This window comes from Chelon labrosus (assembly GCF_963514085.1).
Source record: "Chelon labrosus genome assembly, chromosome: 2".
In the NCBI taxonomy this organism is placed as follows: domain Eukaryota; kingdom Metazoa; phylum Chordata; class Actinopteri; order Mugiliformes; family Mugilidae; genus Chelon; species Chelon labrosus.
Window position 1 is genome coordinate 33,949,304 of NC_140338.1, and position 18,179 is coordinate 33,967,482.

The 18,179-nt window shown below is 38.7% G+C and overlaps 2 protein-coding genes across 2 annotated transcripts; one reads left to right on the plus strand and one right to left on the minus strand.

The window, feature by feature from the left end:
- Positions 1–2,881: 2,881 nt before the first annotated feature.
- On the plus strand, positions 2,882–8,457 carry pane1 (proliferation associated nuclear element). Its single transcript, XM_084556179.1, has 6 exons — positions 2,882–3,288; positions 4,103–4,179; positions 5,212–5,310; positions 5,948–6,027; positions 6,728–6,819; positions 7,367–8,457. Exons 1-6 carry the CDS (start codon positions 3,229–3,231, stop codon positions 7,514–7,516), a joined length of 558 nt encoding a protein of 185 aa, XP_084412305.1. The 5' UTR covers positions 2,882–3,228; the 3' UTR covers positions 7,517–8,457.
- Positions 8,458–11,220: 2,763 nt separating this feature from the next.
- On the minus strand, positions 11,221–15,055 carry mb (myoglobin). Its single transcript, XM_084558201.1, has 3 exons — positions 14,310–15,055; positions 13,438–13,657; positions 11,221–12,596 (listed from the first exon to the last, which is right to left on the minus strand). The coding sequence occupies exons 1-3, from the start codon at positions 14,477–14,479 to the stop codon at positions 12,456–12,458; spliced, it is 531 nt and encodes a 176-aa protein (XP_084414327.1). The 5' UTR covers positions 14,480–15,055; the 3' UTR covers positions 11,221–12,455.
- Between the last annotated feature and the right edge of the window lie 3,124 nt (positions 15,056–18,179).

Here is an 18,179-nt window from a genome sequence, read left to right on the forward strand (position 1 = left end):
AAGACCAAGGATCTCTTTAAATAAGGCAGACAAAGTTGTTGAGATGTACAAGTCAGGGTTGGGTTATATATATAAAAAAAATATCCAAGTCTTTAATAATCCCTGGAGCACCATTAAATCCATTACTGTATTATCAAATGGAAAGAACATAGTACCACAACAAATCTGCCTTAAGAAAACCACTAATCAGTGAGGCTAAATGGAAAAAAAGGCTTCAATTTGCTAGAGAGCATAAAGATCGGACTCTGGAGCAATGGAAGAAGGTCATGTGGTCTGATGAGTCCAGATTTACCCTGTTTCAGAGTGATGGGTGTATCAGGGTAAGAAGAGAGGCAGATGAAGTGATGCACTAGGCCCTGTCTTTGCTGCAGTTGCTCAGGTCTAGGTTCAGCAACATTATGTGCCCAAAGAATGAGGTCAGCTGACTACCTGAATATACCGAATGACCGGGTTATTCCATCAATGGATTTTTTTCTTCCCTGATGGCACGGGCATATTCCAAGATGACAATGCCAGGATTCATGGGGCTCAAATTGTAAAAGAGTGGTTCAGGGAGCATGAGACATCATTTTCACACATGGATTGGCCACCACAGAGTCCAGACCTTAACCCCATTGAGAATCTCTGGGATGTGGTGGAGAAGGCTTTGGTCAGTGGTCAGACTCTCCCATCATCAATACGAGATCTTGGTGAAACATGAATGCAACACTGGATGGAAATAAATCTGGCGACATTGAAGAAGCTTATCGAAATGAATGTGTGCTGTAATCAAAGCTCAAGGCGGTCCAACAAAATATTAGTGTGTGACCCTTTTTTTTGGGCCAGGCAGTGTATAACTGCTGCAAAAGGTGGCTCTTCAAATTACTGACTTTAGGGGCGTGCATAGTTATACTCATTGAAGTTTTGTTATTTTGTCCTATTTGTTGTTTGCTTCACAATAAAAAAAGAAATAAATTTACATCTTCTAAGTTCTAGGCATGTCAGGAAACCTTTTGCACTTCACAGATATGTACAAATGATTCATTCATTCATTCATCTTCTGTACCCGCTTATTCCTGTTAAGGGTCGCAGGGGTCTGCTGGAGCCTATCCCAGCTGTCAGGTAGCCAGTCTATTGCAGGGCCAACACAGAGAGACAGACAACCATTCACATTCACACCTACGGCCAATTTCGAATCACCAATTAACCTAATGAGCATGTCTTTGGATGGTGGGAGGAAGCCGGAGTACCCGGAGAGAACCCACGCAGACACAGGGAGAACATGCAAACTCCACACAGAAAGGCCCAGTCGGCCCATGGACTGCTAACCACCTCGCCACTGTGCCGCCCCGTACAAATGATTCATTTTCTTGAATAAACAAATTCAACAGCATAATATATCTGTTTTATTCATATGTTTGGGTTGTCTTTGTATATACTTCTATGCAGACATGACAAAAATTCTGAGGGATGCAAATACTTTTAAGCGGCTCTGTATATTTATATGTTGAGGTCTCATAGAGTCTCTACAGCACCAAGGGCCAGTTGTTCAAAGGTAATCTGATCACATTTTGGTTATCGGATTGGATCAAATCTTGAAAATGGGTTGTTCAAAAGGGAAAGAAGGAATCTGAAATCCGATTAGATCATGGAATCCAATCCTAGTTTTAATATGGATCAAACCTTCAGTTTGTGTTGTTCAAAACTTTTCAGTAGGATTTGCATAACTTTGATCCAAAAAAACAGGATTATCCTGATCCCAGGATTTCAAGGTGGATTTCAGGAAGAAAATGTAGTAAAACTTATCTATAAATGTATCATTTAGTGTATATACTTTTATTTATATTTTGCACTTGACTTCTTCAACTGTTACAGCGATAAAGTAAATAAAGTAGACTTTCAGTATAGTAAAGTAAAAATAAAATAAAAATAAAAATGATCTTGTCCCCATGAAATAATCCCCCAAACAGATTTCAATAACAAACAAAAATAATATATTCAATTTTTCTGTCATTCATCACTGTATATTAATTTCAAAGAAACAATCATCAGAGATGAACCTGTCAAAAATAATTTCTAACAGTTGCATCCCTTACTACACGTCCAGTCAGTCCCTCATTCTGACAGAACGCCAGATTTTGGTCTGGTTCTTCAACAGGCTCAGGTGCATCATAAACATCATCACAGAGAGGGACATTGCGCCTGGTAGCGATGTTGTGCAGGATAATACACGTAAGTATTACGTGGCATGCTCCCTGTGGTTGCACTCGCAAGTAGTTAAGGCATGCAAAGCGTCTCTTCAGAACTCCATTTAATTATTATTTATTATAATTATTAATTTTCAAAATATCCACAATGTATTTGTTAATGCATATTTGTTTTTTATTTGTTGTGGCTCAGATGAGGGGTCATAAAAAAAATAATAAAAGAAATAGAAGTGGATGTTTATTTTATTTTTGTGTTTTGTCTCAAAATAAGAAACACTTAATGTGACCCCATGTTGGCTCTTCTACCTGTTGTTCTTTACATAGCTGGTAGCCCACATTGTGATATGTTGTCCCATTTAGAGCACTGGTAATCTGGATTTGGTAATCTTGAAAACTGTGTATCTGGATCAGGGTGATCCAATCCAATGTTGCTTTGAAAAACCGGTATAAAAGTAAGACGGATTACCTGATCCTGGATAGCAAAGAATGGGATTTCCAAATTTTTTGAACAACTGGCCCCAAAAGATGATGAGACTCAAACTCTGGCATACAGTTGACAATAATAAAAAGGTATCCAGATCAAATAGTATAGGCCTTAGGAGACAGCCCAGGTATTACTTAGTTATATTACTAGGGTCACATATGGATGTGACCCTCTAAATAGTAACAGTATAACAAAGCATGTGTATTTTCCACACAGACTGAATTAAACTTAAAAGTGATAACAGAAACACTAAAATGAGGCTCTTCACCGGAATGTCACCGTGCTAGAGTCTGAATCCCAACCTTCTCCTTAGACACATTTTAGCTGCTTCTCTGATCAAAATTTGTACTCTTTACTTGCAGTTCAAGGAGAGTTGCTGGACACCCGGCAACCTGCAGGTGGCAGTAAACAGCCGCAGATGATAACTGTACGTCATGATGTCACACGCACGGTTCGCAGAAGAAGCGCGGTTGAAACAAATGACCGGAACATATCCGCACATCGGTGTTCGTATAATTCATTTACGGAGCTGAAACAGTTTTTACGTACTTATATATCATGATGTCGCAGCTGAGGCCATTTAATAAACTACCTCGTCTGGACACAGCGACTATCTTGGTGAGTTTGTGTGTGAAAGTCGGTCTAACTCGGTGTTGTGACTGTTCAGCTGCACACATGATGAGCTAACAGCGGAATACGTGTTTAAAGAGGACCAATAGCTTCAAATCTCTCGGCTATTCCGTTCGTGAAGTGGCGGGAAAGCTTTGCAAAGCCTAATATAATTATTGCAGCCTTACTTATGTTGTCTGATATGGATAAATTAGGTAGTTCTTACTACCAGACAGAAGAACCGAACATATTTCTATCAATTGCAAGGCGTGTCCTACGTGAAATAAGACGCTAATTCTGTCACAACAACTCAAAATGTCATAATAAAACAATGGGGAAGAGGTTCATATGTTCCCAAATGCTTGGATGTAAGACTGATTCATTCATTATGTACACTAGTGAAAACAAATGCATTCTAATATAACAGTCCTGCCCTAACTATTTCAGTCATGAAGCTAATATTTAGTGCAGGACTGTTATGTAAATCTGAAATACTGGACCGTTTATCCTCTACACTGAAGAGCATCAGGCTGGGTTTCAGGTGGAGTTTTTTTTGTTATGCATCATACATGTCACGTTAACAAGATAATCAATGTTGTTCACGTGACCAGGGATTATGACCAGGTGGTCATGATATTATATCATGTTGTGACTTCAAAATCTGCATGGTAACTTCAGGTGTTGTGTTCTGCGAAAAAGGAAAATTAAGATGCATTTACTGTCAACACTAAAGTAAAGGAGCTCTAAATTGTATTTTATTTGGCAGCATGTGACAAATTATGATAGTCAGGTTTCATGTTGACCCTGAGTGTTTTTCCTGCAGCTGGTGGAGTATGAGGAGCAGTTTCAGCAGAGTTTAGCAGAGGCTCTAGTGGAGAAGACCAGCGCCACTTTGAATGTGTGAGTATTACAGTATTTCCTTTGTTACAGAAAATGGTCATGGATCTCTCAACGGGATGAAGCACCTACTAATCTGTGACTGTAGTACTGTTTGCTTTAGAACAAGTATCGAAGGCGGACATGCAGGTTATAGCTGGGGGGCACCAAAGTACTGTCAAGTGGCAAAAGTAGTGCGTATATAAGTATGCTGCCCAGGAGAAACTCTTTAGAAATAATTAACAAAAATTGTGCATTTGAGTTGCATTTCTGTTAATATTTTGGACTAAAAACAAAAAGAGAACTCACCCAAACATAAATAAATGAACCTACATGTTTTACCATCAAACTGAAAACTCATGTCAACAACATAATAAGATCACAACAAACTGACAACACCGATTAAATATCCACATAATCTTGTATTTTTGGAATTAATGTTAAGAGAATAGGAGCGCGTTGTTTGTAAGTTACTTACAAAACTGCATTGCGTATGATTAAAAATAGAGAATTGTTTTCTCGTTGTAACAGAGCGAAGATACATCATAGCATTCCCAATAATTACACCGGCATGCACATAACATGCTGCACAGGCAAGTGGTAGTAGTGCAGTATTTTATTTTCAGTGGAATATGTGTTTCCATTAGAAGAACTTGTCTACAGTTGGTGGTGCTGAACTTGCGCACACCTCATTTGTTCTTTGATGATTATGATGATGATGACAAGAGAAAAAATAATGGCATGCTTTATGATGGTAAGGAAGCTCAGTGAATGAAGTAAGGCTGACACTAATGGAACAAGACTTGTTTATTTCTGACAGTCAATTGCTTGGTGGCTGGCGAACAAATCATATTTTTAATTTATTATATTTACTGTATAATAAACTAAAAGGATATGAGTTTTGGATTTTAGGTTTTAGCTCCGTACCGTTAGTCTGCATTCATTGTCAGTCACTGTATCTTAACATACACTGAATAATTTATTATTTGCAATTAAAAGGTGGGTTATGATTTCAATACTTATATCAGTGTCTATGTTATACATTGTATCAAACAGGAGACTATCTAAGAATCTCCCTCTTCCGACTGTGAATGATGAGAGTCGTCCGCGTATAGACCTGGTGGTGTTCATCATCAACCTGACCTCAGAGCTCAGGTAACGTTTAAATCCTCAAGTGTAATATCTACTCTTTAGTGCAGTTTCAATTTGCCTGAATTAAACTTGAATTGAGTTGTTACGCTAAAACCCTGTTGCAATTTAATTATGAAAAATTCAAAACCATGAAGAATGCACTCACATGAAAATGTGTTTTCTTGTCTTAATTTTTTTATTTTGCTATCTCGCTGCCAAACCGGATATTTAAAACTCATCCACAGACTTTTATATGGTATTTTAAAATTTATTTCAAAATGAGTGTTGTTTAAATTTGAGTTAAAATGTTAGTGCTGCACTGATGCCACTTCTATAGTGGTGTTTGAGAGGATAGAAATCTTTATTTAGTTTAGAGGGAACAGTATTTAAGCTGATAACAGAATAAATGTCAGTGTGTTGCCTTCAGTTCCCTTAATAAAGTGATTAAGTGAATAAACTAAATTGAGCAGGAGCATTACTGACATCTACCACCAAAGAAGAATTGGGTATTGAATTGTATTTGCTTTATAAATATGTACATGAGTGCCATATCGGTATACCTGATACTGATCTAAGTATTGTTGTATTCGTATAAATCTGTTTTTAATAGAATGAAAATGTTCATTCTGTAACATGCACACTGTTATTTTGTCTGTCATAGTTTCCACTCTGCAGAAGCTTCCTTGAAATATTTGGACCCTGGATATTTCCTAGGAAAAGTCTGCTTCATGGTCACTAATGGTAAGGCAGGGACTTGAATTCTTTTGTTTTCACTTCTCACAAAGGATGACCAAAAAAAAGGATGAGCTGAAGTGATTAAATAGAGCACAAAATTCTGAACCATTTTCACTGTATATACACTGAGCACTGATGCATTATAGGAAGATGGCAAGCCAGTGCAAGCCATTCATGTGAATGATAACTTGACATATCACCTACCTAGGCATTGCTGTAGACCATATACACCCTTTCATGGAATGGTATTAACTGATGCCAGTGACTGGTTTCAGCATGATAATGCGCTCCACCACAAAGCAAAAATCATTTAGGAATAGTTTGAGAAAAATACAAATACAATGAGCTCAGGGTGTTGACTTGGTCACCAAATTTCCCAAATCTCTGTCCAATAGAGCGTATGCAGGATGAGTTTGACAAAAAGGTCCAGTCCTTGGAGGCCTAATCTCACAGCTCACAAGACTTAAAGGATCTGCTGCCAATGTTCTTGGTGCCAGATACCACAGCATACTTGCAGAGGTCAAGTGAAGTCCATGCCACCACGGGTCAGGGCTGTTTTGACAGAAAAAGTGGTCATAATGTTATGTCTGTTCGGTGTATTATTATACGGTATACATCATCATTTACAATATTTCTCAGACTGATCCAGTCTTACTTCAGTCTTTTTTGTGTCTCTCTCTGACCAGTTTATCTTCGTCTCTTGTAGCTCGTAATGTTTCAGTCCCCACAGAGCAACTGGATGCTGTCAGAAAGCTGGCTGCATCGCTCCACTGCCCACTGCTGTTTGCAGAGTGTATGGTACGTATTAGTTTTAGTTGCAAACACTGACAGCAGTTTAAACATAAAATCTGACTCCAGTAACAAATGTGGACTAAGTCAGCTTCAAACCAAGCCATAAATGCTGTTATTATGACTAATTTTAGTTACAGAATATTTCTTTGTGATTGCAGGCTATGTAGTCTATGTAGTTTTAGTCTGGGGATCCATCACCCATCGTCTATTGACTTGGCCCCAGGAGGCTGCTTTGGCTTGCAGTCAGCAGATATCTGCATAACAGACTTTAAAAACGCAACATTTTAGATCGCTTACTTACTGGGCATAACAGGATGTTCTGCCTCCTTTCCTATTTTCAGTGTTTATCAGTATGCATTCAAGGCACGCAGAAACCAGAACACATATTCACGTGATATCAGTTTACAGAGATTGATGTAGTATTAAAAGTGTCCTAAACCCCTTAAATTGAACTTGGCACACTCTCACAAGTATTATTTAGCAAAGTGTTTTTTGCATCTTTTAGTGTCTTTTTCAGTTTTTTCAAAAGTATTTATGTGTTACTGTCCTCCAGACACCAAATGGTGTGAGCACCGCCGCAGACAGGCTGTGGACCATCCTGAAGGTGGCTGCTGGGCTTGTTCCTATGACTACTTCCCTCTACCTGTCAAACCTGACGAGATGCACTTGGCCCCCAGATATCGACCAGCCGAGCTTTGATTAGCTCTCTCACTTTCTCATGTGTATATTTATGTGTATTAGTAGTTAACTTTGTTAGCTACACCTGTGGCTATCATAACATAAAAAATATATATACTATAGTTTGCTTTCTATGTATACAGTATGTTTTCTACCTGTTAAATAAAGAAAATAAATATTTATGACTTTTAATGCTGGTGAAGAACCACGCTAGTAAATCTAATGGTGTATGAGACAAAAATATATTACATCATCAATTGATTTTATAATGTAGAGAATATCTTTTCAAACTGTGTCCTTTTTACAATCACTAACTGAACTAAATGACCTGAGAGGGAAGAGCGGGGAGTGTGACCAAAGGCACTGTGCCTGGTGTCACGTATGAATGCATGCACAAACGCACTATAAATAGTTAGGTTGTCATCATGGTAATTATCCGTCACGCAGGTATACCAGACACTGTTATGGCATCATGTCAGCAACTGAAGGGACAACAAGGAGTCAATGGGATGGAGGAATGTCAATGACGACTTTGATATCTCTGACCTTGCTGACTCCTTTGCACGTGTATGTCTTGATAAGCAGAAACACATGACCACTCGGTTCATGACTTTTTCATGAATGTGTGGTAGATCGCTGAAGGTCCCAACTGATCATGTATGTTGGCTGCATTTTCTGTGTTCTTATTCTTTGTAAAAATGAGTTGTAGTGGTTGCTTAGCAGTTCTTGAACATTTAGACTTACTTTCTTTTCTTCTTTTTTGCAAATACTGGTACTGGAGAACCTAAAGCAACTAACTCTTACAGACTGACCATCATAAATCAAGCTAATGAGAAAAACATTTGACATGTCACAGTAGGTAAAAGCACAGGATACTTCATGCTTGGCCAGTCGAGATGTTTTCATAGCGGACACTCGCCATAGCAGGCCCACAAGTAAAACAAATTCTTTCATTTATTCATTCATTCATCTTCTGTTACCGCTTATTCCTGTTAAGGGTCGCAGGGTGTGCTGGAGCCTATCTCAGCTGTCATCGGGCGAGAGGCGGGGTACACCCCGGACAGCTGATGTCATATTTAATTATTACTGCTAAAGTTATGTGTCCCAGTGAGAAAGCATGTTTCATGCCAATACCCTGAGGTCGCTCACCTAAAAGGTAGTCATTGTTAGTGTTATTGGTTCCTTTGTTGCCGTAATAAAGCTCTGTTCAGGTATGGACAGTTATCGTGAATGTTTGATATGAACTTTAACTCATAAATAACCTCTTAACTCATCCCAGTAGGAAAATTAGTCATGGCAGCATTATACATAGGGGACTTCTTGCATTAGTTTGTTCTGGTTCATTCTTGTTATTGAGTTGAGTGCAAAGGAATAAAGTATTTTCCTCTTCTCCTTTTTGCTTTATTAGCTTAATAAAAACTAAAATCTAAAATGTATATTTGGCCTAAATGTTATGTTATGCGCTATTTCTGAGCAATCTATGATTGAAAAAGTTCAGAAACGCGACTAATTAGTGATTTATTTACATTTTTGTAAAAGAAATAGTGTGGTGTCATTTTTTCTGCACTTTTTCTTTAGTGTTGTGTGATATTTATAATATGTTTAAATCTTGTGCGGGGTTCTGTTTCATGCCATACTCCACGTCTCTCTCTAAACTATCTATGAGAAGTAATGTTTGTCCTTTTTGTCCCTGAATGGGCAAGTAACCTGAGTTTGCTGAATAGCAGCAAGCCTTTTGACCTCAGCTCAGTCAGCAGTTGAGACTTGGGACTTGAGAAGGGGAGGGAGAGAGGCTCCGTGCCTGGTGTCACGTCTGCATGCACGCACTGATACACGCACAAACACTAATAATAGTCTATCATCATGGCAATTATCCATCAGACCCGTTAACCAAACACAGTTTTGGCATCACTGCAGGAACTGGAAGGACAACGAGGAGTCAGTAGGACGGAGGAATGTCAGTGATAACACTGATATCTTTAGGGCCTGTTCAGACCAGCATTAAGATCTGATCTGGGCCATCCGATCATAAGTGAGCAGCTTTAGGTACATGTGTTCAAACCTGGCATTAACATGCATCCCCAAATGCTCTCCAGCCATCTCTCCAGATCTGATCTCAGATTCGCAGTCTGTATGCACATAAACTGGATCTCTACCGCTGCTCCAGAACAGAGAACAGTGCTGCTGTATGAGTGTGCATCATGACACAAAACTCTGATTGTAACTGCAACCCTGAAAGTTTCCATACTTATACTCTCCAGTAATAAAGGTAAATAAAGACATCAGTGATTGAGGAAATACTTCACTTGACCACACACGGCTCCTCATACATCAACATGACCACATTAATAATTAACACAGAATCACACTCGTGTACTCATATTAAATACTATCATTTGTAAGTTCTTAGATGTATTTATTTTTTAGTTAGGTTAACAGCCACAAGGATGTCATTTTTGAACAGACATCACATACGGGGCTTTTTCCCTTTCAGGCGATCATTGTCACCGATCAGCCACAGCAATAAAACCACTGACAGGAGAAGTAAATAACATCGACCATCTTGTGACAATTCAATGTTCTGCTGGAAAACTTTTGGACCTGGCATTCATGTGGATGTTACTTAGACATGTAGCACCCACCTAGACCAGACCAGACACCTCCAACCCATAGCAATGACACTCCTTGATGGCAGCAGCCATCCCCAGCAGGATGCAGCCTGACACAGACACACACACAAAAACGGTTTAGGAACAACTAAAAAAACATGAAGAACAGCACAAGGTGTTGACCTGGCCTCCAAATTCACTAGATCCAAACTGATCAAGTATCTGTGGGATGATCCACAGAGGCCCCTCCCCTCTACCCAAAGGACCCAAAGGCCCCCACTAACAACATACAGTCTTGCCAGACACCACAGGACACCCTCAGAAGGCCCATGTCCATTCTCTGATGAGTCACAACTGTTTTGGAGGAACAAGGGAGACCTACACAGTATTAGGAAGGTGGTCATAAGGATATGCCTGATCTGTGTATAATAGCACTTTTGTGTTTTTTTCTGAATGAATGAGGTTGACGCAGGTGCACCCCTGATGAGTTTTAATGTGACTCAGGAGCATTGCGTTCACACTACCAAAGCAATGTGGACACATGTGACCCAGACCACCTCTTTGACACTTGCATGTACGTCCTCATAAACAGAAACTCGAGGACTCTGTTGAAAGAAATTATTGCTTCTTGTCTAATTTAAAAAAAAAATGTTGCATCAAGAGTCTCAAAATCACAAATCATAAGTGTTCGATACGTTTTCAGAGTAGGTGACCGTGGAGAAAAACCATGGTCCTTAGCAGTCCTTGGCCTTCTATAGCCTGAAATAGTTCTTGTAAGGCTTTGAGGTGTGTTTGGGCTATGGGATGACTATTTTGTGTCATTATCCCACTGCAGCATGACTCCTCCTCTTCCTCCTCCACAAAGATTCAAAAACATAAATAAACAAAGATGTAGCATATTTCTGAAGAATGGAGTGCTTCTTCTCCTTGGTTGGGATGGTTGATTTAGTGCTCCAGAGCAGCCAAACTTGAATACACACCTCACTATGATTCACTGAGTTTCACACATTGTGATGTTTTTCTCTCTCCTGTTTGTCTCCTAACATACAACCTTTTGTTACAGACACAAATGTCTAAGTTGGATCGATCAATCCTTTATCCTCTCCGTGTACAGTGAAGTGTTGGGGTGTCTCATCCCAAGCGTTTGTTCTTGTTAACCCTCATGAGAAGTTTAAAGATGCCACTTGTCCTCTGTAATACTTCCTTACAGCCTCCTTTTTCTGATTGGATTCTTGTGTTCTCTAATTTGGATAACTCTCTATCAGTGATGAAGTTACTTTTCCATCTCTCAGTGTTTGATGTATGGATTTTTTTTTTTTGTGAAACACTAAAGTACAGTCAAATGGAGAAAACACAAATATTATTTATATCACAAAAAAAGAGAAAGGCGGAAGAAGAAAAAGAAAAGCAGCAACAACAGGGTGAGCTTTAATGTAGGGACAGGGAATGGAGAGGAGCATTAATTGTTAAGATGTAGAGGGGCTGTAATTTACAGGAAGCTGAGGGAGAGATAAAGCCTCTAATAGTCCCCTGTGAGAAGAACTCTGCCAAACAGCTCTGCCTTGTCACGTCCACATGGATCATGTGACCACAAATGGAAACTGAGTCTGAAAGATAATACCATATGTGAGGGTCTCTGGTGACACTTCTCCAGGTTTTCAAGAGTTTTTTTTTCTTTTGTATGCTTGTGTACCTTTGTTTGTGAGTGTGTGAGCATGCACACAGATACTTGATATTAAACACTTGTAGCCCTGACCTGGTTCCCATGTGGACTATCCGATGACTCTAACAACGTGCTGGTCTGTTTTCGGACCTGTCATTCACTTCTCATGAAAAACGTTCTTTAATCCTCAATAATTAATAGTGCATTATTAGTGGAACTAATTCATAACAGTCACGTAGCATAGAGAGATGGGAGGGGGACACGGGAGGTAAGAAATACAACAGATTTGTCAGGTTTGTTTGTGATTTTAATAGCATTCAGGAAACACTTGGATAAACGCATGGATGTGATGATGAGATAACAGACAGAGCAGTACAAGAGTGAGTTTACTGGTAGACAATGATTTACACAATAATAAAGTTTTGTAACTGTCAAGATTTCAGATCAAGAAATTTGTTAAAGTGGAGATGTTAATTTCTGAGCATGATGAAAGAGAATTTGACACAATCTGATGCTGTTCAGTACAGTTATCCTACAATAAAAGCAAGCTCACTATGTTCGTTATGATCTTCAATTGTAGTTATATTAATATGCTGTTTATTTCTAGTCTGATTGCTGAGGAGAATTTTTTAAAATGCACTTGTAAGCGGACACTTTTCTTGTCTGTCCTCAAACTCTAGCATGGCTTGTCCTCAGCCGGTGAAGCCCAGCGCTTTGTAGTCGACCTCAATGTCAGCGACCACGGCGGCCATCACGTTCCTCAGGGCCTGCTGCCCAGCAGCATCGAGTCCTGCCTTCTCTGCCATGACTTTACCAATAATCTCCCCAATCAGCTGAAGAGAAAAAAAAAAAAAAAAAAACAGAGAAAATTACACATACTTCCTGCACTTTCCTATGGCTAATGAAGCAGGACAAATAAAGGAAAGTTAAACACATGTGTTATAGCATTCCTGCATGTAAACTTTACCTTAAGGTTTTTTTTGTTTTGTTTTTTGCTGTGGCTTTTGTCTTATCACAATAACATAAAAAAGTATATACAGTGACTAAATCTCATAAGAAATATTTTTAAAAGAAACATGTATGTTCACAGCTCCTAATAATAGTTTTTGTTTAAAAAAATCATTATATGTTATTTCCCATTTAGAGCAATAGAAAACAATGTTTTCTTCAGGTCAGACATGACAAACATTTGTGCATGCAAAAATTAGTGATGATGATAAGGTTGTTAATTAAAAATTCCTGCCTTTTGGTGTTTAAGGTTACACCCAGAAGAATATTAAATAAATAACTATTTATTAATTATATAAAGAATTCTGTGTTTAGTGATTTGTATTTCAGGTTGTTATATAAAGATTTCCAAATCAAATGAACCTTGTAATAAATATAAAAAAGATGTTCTATCTTTGACACTGGTGTTACATAAATGGTAAATCTTTTTTTAAATAAATTCATTCAAGGGGTAAATTCCATTGATGTGTCTGAAATGTACTTCCTTGTATTTGGGAAGAAGTGTGTATTTAAGGAATCTTACTCCAACTGCACATATTGAATTAATTCACCTTTCTCCGTTTCAGTGTTGATTTTGCTTGTCCAGGGTACAAACTATTTATCCGGCATTGTTTTAGGAATTTCTAATTGCATTTTTTATCTACAATGCCGTAATTTAGGCCCTACCGTGAAGTTTTTGATGGGGATCTTGTGTTTAGTTGCATGGCTGTTGGCCAGAGGCTTGAGGATGGCAGCGTGGTTGCCTTTGGCCTTCAGCAGTTCACCAAGTTTCTTCAGCACAGTGGCGCCGTGGGCAGAAATAGCTGCGTTGCCAGCAAAGTCACCCTGAGGAATGCCAACAAACTTTGGGAAAAGCTGCTGCGTCTCTGGATGCTCTGTGAATAAACTGTAAAGAACAGGAAAATTGAGCTTTCAGCAAAAATATTACATCGCCAGGGTCGTAACTACAGCTGAGCTCATGTAACAATTTATGATACCTTAATAAACACCAAAGTTTGTACACCAACATCTGTTTCCTGGAAGTTATGACAATACTTCGAAACTGCATTTGGTTGTTCGAGCTGGGAAGGTATATTTACAGAAATTTTACAGTGGCCACTTTATCAGGTACACCTGTCCTGCTCTGCCAACTAAGTGAAGGTCATAGCTATCAGTTTTTGCTCACATTGTGTTGTTGTTATGCTCTATATTATTCTGTGAGATGTGTTAAAAAATACCACTATTGCGAATACTAATACTAATACTGATAATAATACATATACTAATGCACTGTTGTCTATAAAGTTGGAAAATTTTTGTTTTCAGACACATTCCTATTTTTATTTGTATTTATATAAATCACATTGTTGCAATCATTTCATGAGAAGAGGTAAAAATATTTTATTCCAACTTTATGGGCAACAGTGTACAATTGAAGAACAAATAAAGGTACCCTAGTGACACTGGAAAGACCTCAGTGTTTCTAAAATCCTGGCTGCAGCTATGAGAACAGTCTGACCTACAGGAAAGCGTAATCTTATCTCGCCAGAGCTACTGACCGGGTCAGAACCATGTTCCCATGGGTGGCATAGTCTGCTTCCACTGGTCCCCAGTGCTTCAGAACCATGTCAAAGTCAGCCATTATCCAAAGATAGGCAGTCTGATGAGTAAGGATTGAATAAAACATTAGACCACACTTATCAGGGGAATACAATTGTGATTCTGTCATTCGAAACGGAGAAGAAGAAACAATCAGAGAAAGCTAAAAGCCTGCTGTTCATATGATGTTTGTGAGTGTTCCACAAACAGTGTTATCCTGTTTCAGCATTGCATTTCTCCTGTTTTTTGACAGCCATGGGCCAAGAACCACTTCATTCAAGGGCAAGTCTTCACTGGAAAGAGGCGGATACATTACTCTCAGTGAGTCTAATGTAATCTTATTGTGGTGATGCACTGCTGGTTTTAATGCTCTTAAAGCTGTCACGAGTCTGTAAATAGCACGTGCAGTGTACCTATAATAAGATTTCACCCCCTGGTTTTCTAGAAAGTACTGTCAGTTTATTAATAATATATAATGTTACATAAATAGTGAACCATTTAAAATTCAACGGAGGTCCAGCCAATCGGTGGTAGTGTGAAAGTTGGATTGAAATGGAGATCACTTAAGTGCAATGAATGTGTCTCAACTGTAGTACAAAGAAACCTGTGTCTGGAAGGTCCAGTCAAAAATTCCAAGTCACGGAACGTACCCGGGAGTTAAGTCCATCATTAAGAAATGGAAGAGAAATGGGGTACACATATAGCAGGTAATCCTCACAAACTGAGTGGCTGTGCAAGAAAGAGACTGGTGACTGAGGTCCCAAAGACGCCTATGACTACTCTGCAGGAGTTAGAAGTTTCAGCAGCTGAGATGTGAGCAACTCTGCATACAACAACTGTGGCACAGCTCCTTTACCAGCTTTGTGGGGAAGAGGCACAGAGAAAGCCACCGTTTGAATATGCTTTTCACAAATCACAACTAGAGTTCACCTAAAGGCATATGGGGTAATTCAAAATGACTTTATTTATTTATTTATTCAGAATCAAGTATAGCGAAATCATGGAGGATAAGCTGATTCAGTTTGCAAAAAGAACTAGGACTTGGGAGAAAATTTTCCATCAAGACAAAGAACAAAAGAATACTCAGGCTATCTACTGAGGAAATCTACTGGATTAATGACAAAAGTTGAGCACTTTTGCAAAGATTAATGGAGTAAAATTGTAGCGTTCAGATGTCAGACCTCTCCACACAGACTCTCAGTGCTCTGATTGCAGCCAACTGTGATTCAACCATGACCTGAGGAAGTTGAATACCTGTAGATGTTTAATTAATTTACATTATTATGTAGAAATTTGTTTTCACTTTGACAGTACAAAGTTTTTCTCATTATTCTATTCTTGTCAGAACAATTTAATACACTCAAAGGGGGTGAATGCTTTGTATACGCACTTCAAAATATTTTTGTCCTCAGAGACAATTACTCAATTTCTTTATTCTTCTAATAGCAGTGTTGTAGTAGATGAGGTCTGTGTTTTTAATTAAGTGACTTTTGAAATTTAACATTAAAATAATTTCTTTCATTTTATGTCATAAAACATTTGTATCGTGAATGTGACATAAAATTCGTCCATTGTGGAGTGTTTCTTATTATTTTTGTCCAGCAGTTCTTAAATTCAGTCTTTGATCAAATTTCAATCAACCCTTTACTTTGTTTTGTCTCCACGTTGTAGCTATTATTTGTCAGGATACATTAAATCAGCACATTTCATCAAAGTGCAATGAGTTAATAAAAGGCATAACCTACCTGCAAGGTAGAAAAAGATCCTGTGTGATTATACCGAATTCTTCTTGGCCTGACTTTCCCCTGCTGAAGCTGACCTTTTATACTCCCTCCCTCTGTCCTGTCACCAAATTATTTCAGCCCTCCCATTCATCTGCCTCTCTTACTGCTTCTCCTCAGATCACCTTCAAAACACCTTGAAGCTTCATGTGGAAACGTCAATTCCATGCAAACATCATGTTTGATGTGATTATTTATCACTCAGGGCAGTTTATTTAAACTCCCATATCCCTTAAATTCCCTTTTTAGTTTCATGAGTGAAGAGGATTGTTTTTTACCACCAAATGAATGCAAACAAAGAAGAAAAATACATGTACACGAGTAGCACCATTCATTTAATTATTTTCCTCATTAAGGATCTACTCAAACAGAAAGCAGTTTGATGCTTTTATCCTCTCTTTTCAATGTAAGTGAATGCATTACTTTTATTATAGATGCACTGTTGTGTATTGCTGTGAGAGGAGGAATGAATGTAAGCAGAAAACCACTTGACACAGGGCTTCATGGTGGTGTTAGAGCAGCACAAAACAAAAACACAGAGCATGTTTTTTTTTAGACCGAGCATGAAGTGAATTTACTGCAGTGGCTGTATTTCAACCTGGCAAGATGTAGCTAGTGCAATGTCATGCAACAGTTCTCCCATAAACCCTGCTGTGGTGTTGAAATAGTTTTTTAATCTGCCAATTCCACTTTGAGTTCATTTTTGGAAAATCCGATATTGTGCTTTTGTTGAAATGGAATTTGTTACTAAAACAAATGTATTTAATATTTTTTTCATCCCATTTATATCCATGAGAGGAGATTAGTTTTAGTTTTTGTCCTTGGGTATCTAATAAAGTTCAACCTGAATGTAAAAGGAGAGAAAGTTCTGCATTGTTTACTCTTTAATGTTAGCATGACATTAAAGCTCTACTTATACTAAAGTAAGTTATTAGCTCAGGCTCAGGGTTCTGTGCTAGGACCAATACTCTTCACATTATACGTGTTTCCCATAGGCAATATTATTAGAAACTTCCATTGCTATGCAGATGACACCCAGCCATATTTATCGATGAAACCAGATGAAACGAATCAGCTGGTTAAACTCCAAGCATGCCTTAAAGACATAAAGGCTTGGATGACCTGTAATTTCCTACTCAGATCTTTGGATGGTATGAGCTTGGCCTCCAGTACAACTGTGAAAAACCTTGGTGTTATATTTGATGAGGATATGTCCTTTAATTCACACATAAAGCAAGTGACCAGGACTGCCTTCTTTCACCTGCGTAATATCGTCAAAATTAGGAACATCCTGTCTCAGAGTGATGCTGAAAAACTAGTTCATGCATTTGTGTCGTCCAGACTGGATTACTGTAATTCATTACTGTCTGGCTGTCCAAATAGTTATTTAAAAAGCCTCCAATTGATTCAAAATGCCGCAGCAAGAGCATTGACAGGAATTAGCAAGAGAGATCATATTACTCCAGTTTTAGCTTCTCTTCATTGGCTCCCTTTAAAGTCTAGAATAGAATTTAAAGTCCTCCTCCTTAAAGGCCTAGCTCCATCGTATCTGAAAGACCTCATTGTACCATATCATCCCGACAGATCACTTCAATCAAGTGCAGGCCTACTTGTAGTTCCTAGAATTTCAAAAAGTAGAATGGGAGGCAGAGCTTTCAGCTATCAGGCTCCTCTCCTGTGGAACCAGCTCCCAGTTTGGGTTCGGGGGGCAGACACCCTCTCTACTTTTAAGGTCAGGCTTAAGACTTTCCTTTTTGATCAAGCTTATAGTTAGGGCTGGACTGAACCATACCGTAGTTATGTAAGGGCAGCTGTGGCTCAGTAGGTAGAGCGGTAGAGCACTGAACCCCCAGTTGCTCCCACTGGTGTGTGAATGTGTGAGCGAATGGGTAGATGCATCTGTGACTGTAAAGCGCTTTGTGTACCAATAGGTAGAAAAGCGCTATATGAAAGCAAGGCCATTTACCATTTACCATTTATGCTGCAATAGGCCTAGGCAGCTGGGAGACGATGCACTGAGCACGTCTTCTACTGTCTTCTCTTTCACAC

Bases quoted from the DNA above. Each gene is read 5' to 3' on its own strand.
- mb (XM_084558201.1), bottom strand. From the start codon at position 14,479: ATGACAGAATCACAATTGTATTCCCCTGATAAGTGTGGTCTAATGTTT. The intron at 13,658-14,309 runs GTCAGTAGCTCT...TGTTCTTTACAG, and splicing joins GGGAACATGGTTCTGACCCG to TTTATTCACAGAGCATCCAG. The intron at 12,597-13,437 runs GTAGGGCCTAAA...TTTTCTCTTCAG, and splicing joins TCCCCATCAAAAACTTCACG to CTGATTGGGGAGATTATTGG.
- pane1 (XM_084556179.1), top strand. From the start codon at position 3,229: ATGATGTCGCAGCTGAGGCCATTTAATAAACTACCTCGTCTGGACACA. The intron at 3,289-4,102 runs GTGAGTTTGTGT...TTTTTCCTGCAG, and splicing joins TGGACACAGCGACTATCTTG to CTGGTGGAGTATGAGGAGCA. The intron at 5,311-5,947 runs GTAACGTTTAAA...TGTCTGTCATAG, and splicing joins AACCTGACCTCAGAGCTCAG to TTTCCACTCTGCAGAAGCTT.